The sequence below is a fragment of the Amblyomma mixtum genome, chromosome 5 (assembly GCF_055824585.1).
Source record: "Amblyomma mixtum isolate Tamu chromosome 5, ASM5582458v1, whole genome shotgun sequence".
Classification (NCBI taxonomy): Eukaryota; Metazoa; Arthropoda; class Arachnida; order Ixodida; family Ixodidae; genus Amblyomma; species Amblyomma mixtum.
The window spans coordinates 60,864,262-60,877,976 of NC_143016.1; the positions used below are offsets into that span (position 1 = coordinate 60,864,262).

The 13,715-nt window shown below is 49.6% G+C and overlaps 1 protein-coding gene across 1 annotated transcript; it reads right to left on the minus strand.

Moving 5' to 3' along the window:
• Positions 1 to 58: 58 nt before the first annotated feature.
• Positions 59 to 7,810, minus strand: LOC149342381 (solute carrier family 22 member 7-like). Its single transcript, XM_089546792.1, has 2 exons — positions 6,772 to 7,810; positions 59 to 93 (listed from the first exon to the last, which is right to left on the minus strand). Exons 1-2 carry the CDS (start codon positions 7,808 to 7,810, stop codon positions 59 to 61), a joined length of 1,074 nt encoding a protein of 357 aa, XP_089402918.1.
• Between the last annotated feature and the right edge of the window lie 5,905 nt (positions 7,811 to 13,715).

A 13,715-nucleotide genomic window follows, 5' to 3' on the forward strand; every position in this document is an offset into this window, starting at 1 on the left:
TGTCCACCACCAACTGGCCATGGAATAATATATGCTGACTTACCACAGCCTACTCGACCTAGTCGGCATTCACCTTACTCTCAACCTCAAACCCTTGACGGGGGCGAGTCAACAAGTGAGAGAAAGTGTTAGGTTGTGGCCGAAAGTGAACGTTCAGCCACTCCCTTCTGGGCTACCTCCTCTACCTCCTCTCTAGGGGTAGAGGGACTCTACCCCTCTACCTAGGGACTTTACCTAGGGACTTTAGGGAATGAGACCCCTATATAACTCGCCATTCACTGTGGGCGAAAGACTCTCCCGTTTGCTCTTGACGAAGTAGGACATGTAAATAAAACCTCTCGTAATCCTCTTCCCATAACCCAACTCCTCCCCTCGACGGCACTCCTGTGCTGGTGGTGGGAACGGGTGTCGACTTGACCAGAACAAGGAACATTGGGACAAAGTACTAAAAAGTACTTCACTTCACGACCAGCTTCGGGCGGTCCAGTAGGCCCGCGCGGCGGCGGAGAGCTTCGGGCTCTCTGTGCCTACGTGGGAGCTGCCCTCTACACCTGGCGCCTAGCCGAGTGTCCTTCAGGACCCCTACTGTGGGAAATAAAGTTTTTCCACCACCACCACCACCACGCCGTCAAGCAGCCAGCAGCCGCGGCCGGCTGCTTCAAAGCAAAGCCATTGCATTCGTTCTGAGAAAACACAGAACAGTTGATATAAGCCGACCTGTAAAATTACTGTCAAGCTCTACAGGCACCAGTGCATTTCTTACCTTCTTTGTCTGCCGCGGTAACTGCCAGGAAAAGCGAGGACATCACAACCAACATGCTGAGCCACTTTCCGATCGCCAAGTTCATTCTTCTTCCTCTTTCTTTGCATTCACTGATGCAGCGCACCGACCTGCTTGAACGCCTCGTTCCTCACTTTTTCTCATCTTCATTTTCACCTACTTCAATTTAATTTTAATTGTCTTTTGAAGTTTTTTTTTTAATTTCGGATGCAGAGACTTTATTGCTCCAAATTAATACCCCTGTCAAGCGCAGAAGTTAAGTGCACTTACGGGGAGTGCGCTTCGGCATCCCGAGTGACACTTTGGGCTACGCGGTTCTAAACAGGCAAACAAAGTGCACTCGTAGTAAAAAAAAAGACGGCGTCAGAAAATGAGCGGAATTTCTGAAGAGGTCGATAGAAATGAAAGAGCACTCATAATAATTGATCGGTTAACGTAATAGCGCAAATAAAACGAGGTTCAAGAGTTTTTAACTATGACAAATAAGAAATAGAAGAAAAGCCAAGACCAGCCAAGACTATCCAGAATTGCGGCAACAAACAAGATGGCGGCAGGCAGTGATGTTGCATCTGATCACGTTTCCTTGTTTTGTTGCTTTGCTTGCAGCTATAACAAACGAATTTTTTCTTATGAAAATAAAGTTGTACTTTTTATGTACTATACGTATTGTCACCGACAAACGCAGCAGGAAGCGGGAAGCACAGCCGTATTCTGGGACGAAGCTCGCCGAACCGCCGAGCTCATACAAGACAAAGAAGACGCTCGGCCACGCTCTGGGAGACAAGGTGCGGCAACCAGGTGGCGCCTGCAGAGTGTCAGCTGTGTGGCATTGCCCCCCTCCCTTCCAAGAGGCATCGTCTCGATGCCGCACGGGCGGGTAAAAAAATAATAATAAAGGTAAGGCGGAAAGTTAACGGCGCGAGTGTCTCCACGAAGAGGGGTTAACGGGTGTAATACGGCTTCATTCGTGCCACGTGGACTACTTCGGACGTCGGTTGTCGAGAGGACCGGGCATTTCCTTGAGGGAGCACCTCGTAGGTCACCGCGCTGAGGCGGCGTAACGCCTGGTAAGGACCAAAGTAACGGCGAAGAAGTTTCTCAGAGCGCCCTCGCAAACGTATCGGGCTCCACACCCAGACTTGGTCACCGGGTGTGTAAGTCACCTCCCTGTGGCGGAGGTTGTAACGCTTGGCGTCGCGTTGTTGTTGGCGCCGGATTCGTTGTCGAGCCACATGGCGAGCGGCTTCGGCGTCACGAACAAATTGGTCAGCGGCCACGACAGAAAAAGGAGCAGGGTCCGGAAGAAGCATGGCGTCCAGCATGATCAGGGCTTCGCGACCGTGCACCAAATGGAACGGAGATAAGCGTGTCGTTTTGTGTAGCGCAGTATTGTACGCGAACGTGTTGTAAGGCAGTATCCGGTCCCAGTTCCCATGGTCATCGTCGACATACATCGAAATCATATCGGCAATTGTCTTGTTCAGCCGCTCAGTCAGTCCGTTCGTGTGCGGATGGTAGGCTGTAGTCTTTCGATGGCTGGTGCCACTGAGACGAAGTACCTCGCTCGTTAATGCCGATGTTAACGCGGTTCTCCTGTCAATTAATACGACTGTGGGGGCTCCGTGACGAAGCGCAATGTTGTGAATGAAGAAATGTGCAACTTCGGCTGCGGTACCGCGGGGAAGGGCTTTGGTCTCACAGTAGCGGCTAAGATAATCAGTGGCAACAACAATATAGCGGTTACCCATGGAAGACGCCGGAAATGGGCCGAGTAAGTCCATGCCGACCTGTTGAAATGGGAGGCGCGGGGGATCAATAGGCTGCAGGAGCCCGGCTGGCTTAGTCGGCGGCGTCTTCCGGCGCTGGCACTCACGACAGGTTCGTACGTAGCGGGGGACAAGCGCAGCAAGCCTGGGCCAGTAGTACTTGTGACATATGCGCGCCAACGTGCGGGAAAACCCGAGGTGGCCCGAAGAAAGGTCGTCGTGGCACGCACGCAGAACTTCATCACGAAGTGCTGTAGATGTTGGGCCGTAATTCTTTTGTAGAGAACACCATCACGCAAGGAAACCGATGACAGTTCGCGCTTGAAGAGTCGAGGAGGAGATGGAGCGGTTCCTTCGAGGTACTCGATGAGGGGAAGCAGTTCGGAGTCGGCCCTTTTTTGGCGGGCAAGAGTGGACGTGGTTACAGCACCGAGGAAAGCGGAATCGTAGTCGGACTCGTCCGCGGGGCAAGGAATAGGAGCGCGGGACAGACAGTCAGCATCGCTGTGTTTCTGTCCGGACTTGTGCACGATGGTGGCATCAAATTCTTGTAACCGAAGGCTCCATCGAGCAAGCCGCCCCGAGGGATCTTTCAGATTAGTCAGCCAACACAGTGAATGATGATCGCTCACAACCCGAAATAGGCGGCCATACAAGTACGGACTAAATTCCGTAACGGCCCACAGCACAGCCAGACATTCCTTCTCCATAGTAGAATAGTTGACTTCGGAACGGGATAAAGTGCGACTGGCATAAGCAATCACGCGTTCTAGGCCATCTCGCCACAGAACAAGAACCACACCGAGACCAACGTTACTGGCATCAGTGCGTAGTTCTGTGTCGGCCTCCTCGTCGAAGTGGCCAAGTACAGGCGTACATTGCAGACGCGACTTGAGTTTTGTGAAGGCTCGTTCTTGGTCCTGGCCCCAGAAGAATGGTTCAGCGTCCTTCGTCAGGCGGGTCAGAGGATCAGCTAGCTTGGAAAAATTATGAACAAACCGGCGATAGTAGGCGCAGAGGCCCAAGAAACGACGTAGGCTCCGTTTGTCTGTGGGCTTGGGGAAGGCAGCTATGGCGGCCGTCTTTTCGGGATCTGGACTAACGCCTCAAGCGCTGACAATGTGACCAAAAAACTTCAGCTCATGAAACGCAAAGTGACATTTTTCCGGTTTGAGAGAGAGACCAGCGGAACGTATGGCCTCGAAAACAGCACGCAAACGTTTCAGGTGCTCATCGAACGTGTCGGAGAAGATCAAGACATCGTCTAGATATACGAGGCACTAGACAGCATGGTGTCCATCATTCGTTGGAATGTGGCAGGGGCCGAGCACAAGCCAAAAGGAAGCACCTTAAACTCGTATAAACCGTCAGTGGTAATAAAGGCGGTCTTCTCTCGGTCGCGTTCGTCCACCTCTATTTGCCAATACCCACTGCGGAGGTCAAGGGACGAAAAGTAGGTGGCATGGCGCAGGCGGTCTAGGGAATCATCAATGCGTGGCACAGGGTACACATCCTTTTCCGTGACATTATTGAGGCGCCTGTAATTCACGCAGAACCTGAGGGTGCCATCTTTCTTCGTGACGAGGACAACAGGTGATGCCCAGGGCTCGTGGACGGTTGTGTGACGTCGTCCTTGAGCATTTGTGTAACTTGGCGGCGGACGGCGTCACGTTGTTTTGAAGACACACGATAAGGGCGCTGACATAGTGGTCTTTGGTCGTCAGCAACGATAATTCGGTGCTTGGTAAGCGGCGTCTGTCGCACCTTGGAAGTTGATGCAAAACAGTCACGGAAAGAATAGATGAGATTTTCTACGCAGCGTTTCTGACTGGCCAAGAGGTGCGGGTTTACGTCGGTCGGGATGGCTGTAGCCGTCGCCTCGTCGAGGTCTGACGTCGTGGACAAAGAGCACTGCCTGGTACACTCTCCGAGCTCGTCAAAATAAGCGACGACCTCTGTCTTCGTTAGATGTTGCGGTTCACGGGTAAAGTTAGTGACTAAGATGTCGGTGCGACCGTTGGCAAGTTCTACTAAGCCTTGGGCTACACAAACTTGCCGAGCGAGTAGCAGCGACATGTTCGCTTCAGCGATGCCAAGGGTGCCGGTGCTGCTATCACACTCGACTGTGACGAATTTGCTGGCTCGCGGAGGGATCGTTATGTGGTCGTCATATAGGCGCAACACTACTCTGCTGGGCTCGCTGTTGGTGTCAACGGCTCGCTGGGCGGAAAAAGATACCATGAGCTCCTGAAGGTTGACGACCGCACCATACGCTTGGAAGAAATCCATGCCCAGAATGAGATCTTTCAAACAGTCACGTAATACGGCAAAGGAGCCTGTGAACGTAAGGCCTCGGATCTGGATGCGGCAGGTGCAGACGCCGATCGGCGTCACTGCATGGCCACTGGCGGTGCGGGGCTGTGTGGCAATATTGTGCCTTTGAAGTCGCTGCTGGCGAGGGTACACACTCAGCCACAGCCCTCAAAGTGTGGTCCGTGAACGCACTCCTCACGGAGTGCACTCTTCCGCGAGTGACACTCCACTTGCGTCCTTTAGATGTGGCAAAGTGTACTTACAGCGAGTGACACTCTCCGTAAGTGCACTTAACTTGCCCACTTGAGAGTCCCAGCACCTGGCTGCCGTCAGCAGTAAATGCGCCACACGTAAATTCTTCCTTCCTTCGTCTCAGAATTTCTTTGATTAGCACACGTGGCAAACAGTCAAAGCACGGAAGTTCCTCGGGTCAACAGACTGCTGTACCTGCTGTGACACGAATATTCATCAAAAAATTGTGCTCTCGTTTCATTTCAGGATCTCAAAAAGTCGAACTTCATTCACACGTCCAATGTCGTGCAAGAGTAATCACCACGCATTGCCGCTATCCCGTCATACCGTTGAGGCGGAGCTTAAATACTCTCTCCAATTTTCTTTTCCCAATACCCCTGTTATGTATAAGATTCCTCTTCGTGTTCCTTTTGTCTCCTTCTTCGCCGTTGCCATCTTCTCATCATGGGTTTCCATTTTTATGAGGTGCTGACTGAAATAGATGCACAACTCGGACATAGATGCATAACCCGCGGATAAGAGACGACTGAGCAGACAAAAATAAACTACCTAGGAAAGCTTACTGTCCACAAGCAATGATCAGGTAATCAGGCCTCTCCATGTTACCACCACGATCACGTATGGAACACAAGTGTAATTTCCTTCGGCTGCATGTGTGACTGTTCCTTCGGAAATAAGAAACTGTTACGTTCTCTTTTGGCACCTGGACGAACATTTGTAGGTGCCTCAATTTAATGCACCTTGTTCTTCCCATCTCCACATGGCTATAACAAAAAAAGGCTGCATTCATAACAAAATGATCACGTATTTGAGGCAGAGAAAAGCCATTTCACTAAGAGTTCGAGCCCTCCTCTCCTCCATTTCACCCCCCCCCCCCACCAAAAAAAAAAAAGAGTTAAGTGATGAAACAACCATGGCCAGTGTTTTTCTTCCTTCCATAGTCTCAGCCGTCGAGATAATCATCCTCCCGAAGACGGCCGCTAGATGACACCAATTATCGACTGGCTGGACTGGCTGGACTGGCTGGACTGGCATTACTTCTTGGTGAACCATGAGCAGGTAAGTCAAGACTCCTCTTCATGTGTTCTATGGAGCGCTGGCTTACGGTATGGTGTCTTCTGGCTGCCTCTTTCGCGCACTCGACACTGGTTGCACGAGGCAGGCCACGCTGGGCGATTATGGACGCGAACAGCAGAAGTCCGGCTAAGGCGTACGCCAAGTCCACGCGCCCAATTCGTTGCAGTGCAAGAGCGACGAATGCGGCGAGAGCACCTAGGCGACCGCATGCGTAAGCCCAGCAGGCAGCAGTACCGCGTACTGCCGTCGGGAACAGTTCAAGGACATAGGTGAAGGTAAGAACAGCTCCGGAAAGAACTACTGTCTTCGACATTAGGATCACAGCTATGGTTACATTTGGCAGTTCCGCGCCAGCGGCAATGCTCTGCAGACACTGCAGAGTAGCGAGCACTCCAAAGCAAGTTGTTATCAGAGTCAGCATGGTTACCCTTCTAAGCATCGGGTATAACAACGCACAACCTATTGCATTCATGGTAAACGTGGCAAACGCAAACCAAAACTCTGGCTCATATATTGTAATATATGAGCCAATGAATACGGTGAACATTATAGAAAAACAGGAAGCGCACATTATGATCATACGTCGCAGAATGGAGCATCCACCGAGCACATCCTCGTCGATGGCGCGCAGGCGTTGAGCGTTGACGGCGACGTCGGTCTTTAGCTTGTGTACCATGGACACGGTGTGCGCGTATGAAAAGTGATTGAGCTCGGCGGCCGCCAGCATAACGGCCTCGGCACTCCCAAGTCGCGCCTTTGAAATTAGCCAGCGTGGTGACTCGCACACGATGCAGAGGAACGGCAGCAAGAGTAAAGTCGGTAGAAGAAAAATCGCCTGCTTTAGTGCCCACCACATTTTGAGAGGCACAAAGCTGACGTAATACAGGTCAGAAAATAGAAAGCCGACCGTTCCAGCGACGACAATGTGGAGTGGCCTGTTTTCGTGGATGGTGACTTCGAAGAAGCTCACGGCGGTGAGGCTCATGACTACGCCGGTGCCGCCCGAGCTGAAGAACCTCAAGGTTGTTTGCATCAAGTAGTTTCTGGACAGGCAGCCAGCCACTGTGGAGACGGTGACCAGTAACACGCCAGCCAGAAAGATGGGCTTACGGCCGATGCTGTCCGCGATGGAGCCAGCAGCGATCATAAAGAAGCAGGCGCCGGCGTTGTAGACAGCTACGATTGCCACCATGAGCAGCCGTCTTTCGCAGACAAGGTTCCACTCACTCACGATGCTGGTCCTCGCTTGCTGGTCGTCGTATTCCCACTCCTGGCAAGGGATTCTCTCTGTGTTGTTTGGGTCTTCGGGGTGCTTGTATAGGTGGCAACGACTGAAGCGGCCGGCGGCGTCCACGGGTACGGCGGCGTCCACGGGTACGGCCGCGTTCTTCCACGCTTTTTCCGAGATGTTGAAGGATGCCGGCTGCTTGCACCAGTGCTCCACGTCTTTCGAAATCAGCGGGATGGCGAGACCGTGGATGTTCGTCAGGAAAGATGCAAGGGTGCAGAGGATCAGCAGCCGCCACTGGAAGATGCCGTTTCCGAAGGCCTCGTAGCAGTCGAAGGACTCGCTGGTTAACAGGTCCTTTGACAGCAACCGCCCAGGCATTATGATGTCCATACTTTAGATGTAGCTGCACCTTTGTCGAAGCTGGTAGAAGCGTTTTTACAAGATTGGGTGGGCACAGCGCCAGTTAAACGTATAGGAAAAGCATCCGTGACTTCAAAACGCGAGCGCACGTGAATGGTATGTTCTACGCGTCGTCTCCCTCGTTTTCGAAGCGTAGTACTCTTGTTTATACTTGGCTGCTTGGTCTCAAATAAAGGTCACATATTCCCACTATGGGGTAGTGTAAATTGCTGGCGGCTAATTGCTGGAGCGCTTAAAGGGGGAAAAGGAGTAGAGTAATAGGGCATCGGCTGACAGATTGGACCACGCAACGGCAGGGGACCTGTTAAAGGGAAGCTGAAAAGTCTTTCGAATTCATTAAAATGCTGACGTATGGATGAGAGGACCTTATAAATCACGCGGGTGAATTTTTTTTATAGATTCATAACTGAGGAGCGACGTAATCGCCGTTTAAAATTGCGCGGTAGCTCCGCCCCCCCCCCCTCCCCCCCCCCCCCCCCCCCCCCCCCCCCCGTCCGCCGAGCGCTGCTTATGACCCTGACGATGCGAGGCGAAACCGGAAATCACGGAGTGGTGACGTAAACATCGGTGATCCGTCACTTCACAGCCTCCGTGACCGTGCTTGTTTCTGTGGGCGTGCCATCATAAGCTGCTTCGAGCTGCCGTGTGTTCCTGTATTTGTGCGTTTTTATGTTTGCGGTGAAGTACAGAAACGTGTGCAGCATCGAATGAAGCTGTGGACCCATCATGCTGGCGTTCTGCGCAGCTTTCGGCTGCACGAACACCCGCGGCAGCGACGATGTGGTCTTTCAGTATTTCCCGCACAATAAGAAGCTCTCCGCGAAGTGAGTCGCTGCTGTGAAGCGAAGGGATTTCAAGCCGACTAACACAACGGCGCTACGCTCTGTCCACTTTCGTGAAGAAGACTATCACCAGAGCCTGTCGGCAATGCGTTCATTAAACTTGTCAACAGTCAGTTCGACATAAACCCGGCGCAATAACGTCTGTCTGTTTATGATAATTTCATTAATTTCTTGGCAGCAGCAGCAGTCTTCTTCATTCTCCACTGGAATGCAGCGGACGCAGGAAAACCTGTTTTGGAAGGAGAGTGTTTACAATGACATCCCTCAACTGCCAGGAATACATTTCTAATAACGCATATAGTCGTAAAAAATCGCCAACTGCCGCATGGCTTCATACAATAAAATAATATTATATAATTGTGCTCGAAATGTGCTACAGACAGCCTTGCGATTCGTCCTGCTCGGTTGCAGCACGAGTCCATCTAGTTAGTGAAAAAATCACCTGCCTCTAGATCTGAGAACAAGCACGATAAAGGGGGCCGCAAACGGATGAAACTATTCTTACAAGGACTTGTAGCATGAACCAACTCGCCTAAACAAGGGTTTTACTTTATTGCTAGCTCCCATCTTGGCACACAGAACAGAAGGCGCACGTTTGTCACCTAGGCGAGTTCTTTCGCAAAGCGCTGCGAACTTCTGTATTACGCGTGTGTTATGAACCGAGCCGGCATGCCGCGACCATGAAGCGGTGCAAGCATAAAAATTGCGTGCAAAAAAAGCCTGATAACTTCTTGTGCATGCCAATGATCTGTGTGAATTACAAGCAGATTTGCGGCAGCACCGACAAGCGGCAAGACAAAAATGCCGACTATTGCATCCCGCTTACATTGTACCAGGAAAATTACGTCGGGCAGTGCTATACTGCATTTGCTCGCCTCAAAATTCATCCATTGTATCTCTGAATGTAGTTTGGCAAGAAAAGTATACTTATGTCGCGAATTGGTTGACGCGTCCCCGACTGTCGAAGGGTAACGCTTTCGCGTGCAGGTTCGTAGAAAGAAACAAACAAATCAAAACAAAACGAAGCACTGTTTATACTTTAAAGGAAAGGAGCCAACAAAAAGAACGAAAACAACAAGAAAAACACCGTAGCCACCGTAGCGTAGCCATGTCACGCCTTCGACGGGAACATCGCCAAATAAGGGAACATCGCCATGCTTTTGGTAGAACGCAGAATGCAGTCGAGTTTATAGGCGCTGAAAGGCTGCTTGGAAGAAACCTCCACAATCAGTGTCCCAAAAACTGCATCGATTATAAGTTCATTGCAGCTACATTTAAGCGCACAGTTTCTCACGAAAAAGAGTTGTACGATACTCAACACTACGAATTCCTTTCTAAATCTGGTAATAGGCGTGCTTTATTCAATTACCTAAAATCCAGGAAACTAATCTCGACCACCATGAACGCTGTCTCCCTAATTCAATCACCGGCTGAACTTGCTCAGTCTCTAGAAGAGATAGGCAGAGGCCTTGAGCGTCGGTTTACAGCTCTTCTTCCTTCTCCTCCGAGATTTCTTGCCACTTTGGACGATTTCGAGGAGGTCACCCTCACTGAGCTCTCGAACACTATATCCCGCCTCCCACCCGCGGCCCCTGGCCCTGATAGTGTGACTTCTTCTATGATTAAAATTTTGTTCGAGGAATCTTCCACCGACTTACTGGCACTTATAAATTACTCTCTTCAGGGGCAATGGATTCCAAATGAGTGGCGTCTAGCAAAGATTCTCCCTTTGCTTAAAAAGCCGGGAGATGATTATGTGTTAGACAATATAAGGCCAATTTCTTTAACTTCGAATCTCGTAAAATTAGTTGTGAGGGTGTTGCATGGTAGAATAATGTCCGTTATTTCAGAGGCTGGGTTGTTGAACCCTTGCCAGATAAATTTACGGCCAGGATGCTCTATATAGTGTGCCCATACCGATCTGGAAAGCCGCATACAATTAGCTCGTCGCCGAAAGCAATACGCAGCGCTTGTTATTTTAGATGTGTCTAAGGCTTATGATAGCGGTGAGCACAGGACGCTCTTGCAAAGACTACAGGTAGTAGGACTTCTGAGAGACTTTGTGGCCTGGGTTTCTGAATTTCTGGCTGACAGGGAACTTTACTGCTTCCAGAACGGTGTTTCATCAAGCAGATTTCGACAAGCGAGAGGAGTGCCCCAAGGGGCGGTCCTCTCCCCTGTACTTTTCAACATCTTACTCCGCAGTATTCCCTGCAGTCTTAAGGTGTCTTCCTATGTATATGCTGATGACATCGTCTTTTTTGCTTATGAGAACGACATTTCCTCTTTGTACCAGTCCTTACAGTCCTACCTTAATGTCCTGGACCAGTAGTTAGGGGACATTAATCTGTCCCTTAATGTCAATAAATGTGCTTTATTGGTTTTTCCGCTCTCTCATCCAATTAATATCTCTATTGTTTACCGGAACCATGTAACTCCTCAAGTGCAAAGTATCAAATACCTCGGAGTAATTTATGATCCTTCTCTTTCCTGGCGGGCCCATATAGAGCAGATCACTGCGAAAGGACTCCGAGCAATCGGTATGCTGCGCAGGCTGAGCAACATTCGTTCTGGCATAAGAAGGAGCTCGCTTCTTATGATTTATAGAATGTACGTCCGTCCAGTCTTAGAGTTCGGCTCTGTTTTATTTTCTGGTGCGCCAGCGTATAAACTTCGCCCCTTGATCCTCTTGGAGCGGGAGGCGTTGCGCGTTTGTTTGGGCATTCTAAAATTTGTGGAGAATTCCGTTTTGTACCTGGAAGCGCGTATTTTATCACTGCCTTCAAGATTTCGCCTCTTAACCGTTAAAATATTTGTAAAAAATGTGCGATTCATCGCTTCATGCCTCCAATTGATCTTCCTTCGTCAGCCTAGGCCATTTTTCAACGAAACCTAGCCTCGTTTCCGTACCCCTCACAATTGTTTTGTGCAATTCCTCCTTGACCCCTTAAACCCTTCCGGTATGCGCCAATTCTTCATCTATTAAGATTGTCTTCGATGACATCTTTCCAAAACATGCAGAATTAATGCCTTTTCATTTGCTCAGCGGTTTATTACAGGATTACTTGCTGCGCTTGAACTCTCATGTGCTCATAGCGACAGAGGCCTCACAGTGTGAAGAAAAGGCCGGTGTTGGCATTTTCTCCATATCTCCCTTGACTGGTCATTCTCACTCCACCTGTCCAGTTACACCCCTATTTATTTGGCCGAATTTCTAGCAGTATTCTTGGCGTTGCGCAAATTCAACAGCTCTTTGTCTTCTGTCATAATTACGACGGATTCATTATCGTTGTGTTCCTCTCTCACCGCGCCTAAAACATCTCAGGCACTACGCTTACTCAAATGCTTGATTCCACCCCACGTGTGTTCGTTACGGTTGGTCTCGGTGCCTGGGCACAGAGGAATCCATTTTAATTAGGTTGCTGATACCCTCGCGAAAGCATCTCTTCAAGGCCCAGTCGTATCTGTGCTTCCACCCAGCGCATATATTACGGCGGCCAGGTTTCGCGGGTGTCTGCTCTTGAAAGAATTCGCAGCATCAGCACTGACCCGTGGTGCCGTAAAGGACGGCGATCACGCAAGCTTGAGGTTTCCTTCACGCGTGTACGTTGTCGCGTGCCTCACTTAAACTTCTACCTTTATAGATCTGGTCTGGCGGTCTCCCCGTTGGGCCCGTTCTGCGGCGAACCCGAAACGATAGATCATTTCTTGTTGACCTGCCGCCGTTTCTCCTCTTTACGGAGCCGCCTGCTAGAGCATCCGTTACGACAGCTAGGTGTAAGTCTGTCAGCTGGGGTTATTCTGTCTCTTGGTGCTTCCTCCCTTGGGCACAGTAACTGGAATGTGCTCTCCGCCATTTAAAACTTCCTTACAGACACTAAACGGCTGCCGTCTTAAGCTCTGCTCTTTCTAATGATCAATATTTCTCTCCAATGAAAGCTTTCCGAAACATTGCGTATTTATAGTCCCGTTCTCTTTTTCAGTCACCGATCTCAGAGTATTTGTTTCGCTTATTTCAATTTACACATCTGAATTTCTTTCATTTATTTCCTAATTATTATTATTATCATTACTACCATTATTGTTTCCCCTCATTTATTTATTTGTAACATTCTGAGTACCTATAAGTTGCCGCCTGTCTCTTGGCCAATCCTCCGCCGTGGGTACGCGCCATTATTTAGAGAACAACAACAACAACAAGAACTTTTCTTGCGCACCAAACTGCACGGCTCCGCTCTGCCTCGGTACCGTAAGCCATGGTTCTAACCTTGTGAGTGGAAAGTGATCATCCTTTAACTTGCGTACTTTTTAGCCTAAGGACTTCCGGAGGCGCTTTCCGAACGCTGAGTTCTTTCTTCGCCCTCTTTCTCTACATTCACTGATGCAGCGCACCGACCTGCTTGATTGCCTCTGCTCACTTTTTCTCATTTTCATTTTCAACTTTTTTCAATTCAATTTTAATTTTCATTGCAGTTTTCTCATTTCAGACGCAGAGACTTTATTTCGCGAAATGAAGTCCCAGCAACTGGCTGCCGTCAGCAGTAAATGCGCCACACGTAAATTCTTCATTCCTTCGTCTCGGAAATTCTTTGTCTTAGCACAGGTGGCAAACAGTCAAAGCACGGAAGTTTCCCTGGTGAACAGACTGCTGCAGCTGCAGTAACATGAATATTCATCAAAGAATTGAATTCGGGATCTCAAAAACTAGAACTACATTAACACGTCCAATGACGTGCAAGAGTAATTACAGTGCATAAACTCTGTCCCGTCATACCGTTAAGGCGGAGCTTAAATACCCTCTCCAATTTTCTTTTTACAATTCCGCTGTTACATATAAGCTTCCCATTCTGTTCCTTTTTCTCCTTGTTCGCCGTCGCCGTATTTTAATTGCGGGTTTCCACCTTTATGAGATGCTGACTGAAATAGATGCATAACTCGGACAAGCTCGTTGGCGGATAAGAGCCGACTGAGCAGACGAGCTCTTGAGTGCAGTTGCATGAAAGGTGGACTGAGCCAGGTTAGTTGATTATTTG

What these genes read in the sequence shown, in the direction of transcription:
- LOC149342381 (XM_089546792.1), bottom strand. Translation starts at nt 7,810, where the DNA reads ATGGACATCATAATGCCTGGGCGGTTGCTGTCAAAGGACCTGTTAACC. An exon ending in TGGATGCTCCATTCTGCGAC is followed by an intron (nt 94 to 6,771) that starts GTATGATCATAA and finishes GCCCCCGTCAAG; the next exon opens with GGTTTGAGGTTGAGAGTAAG.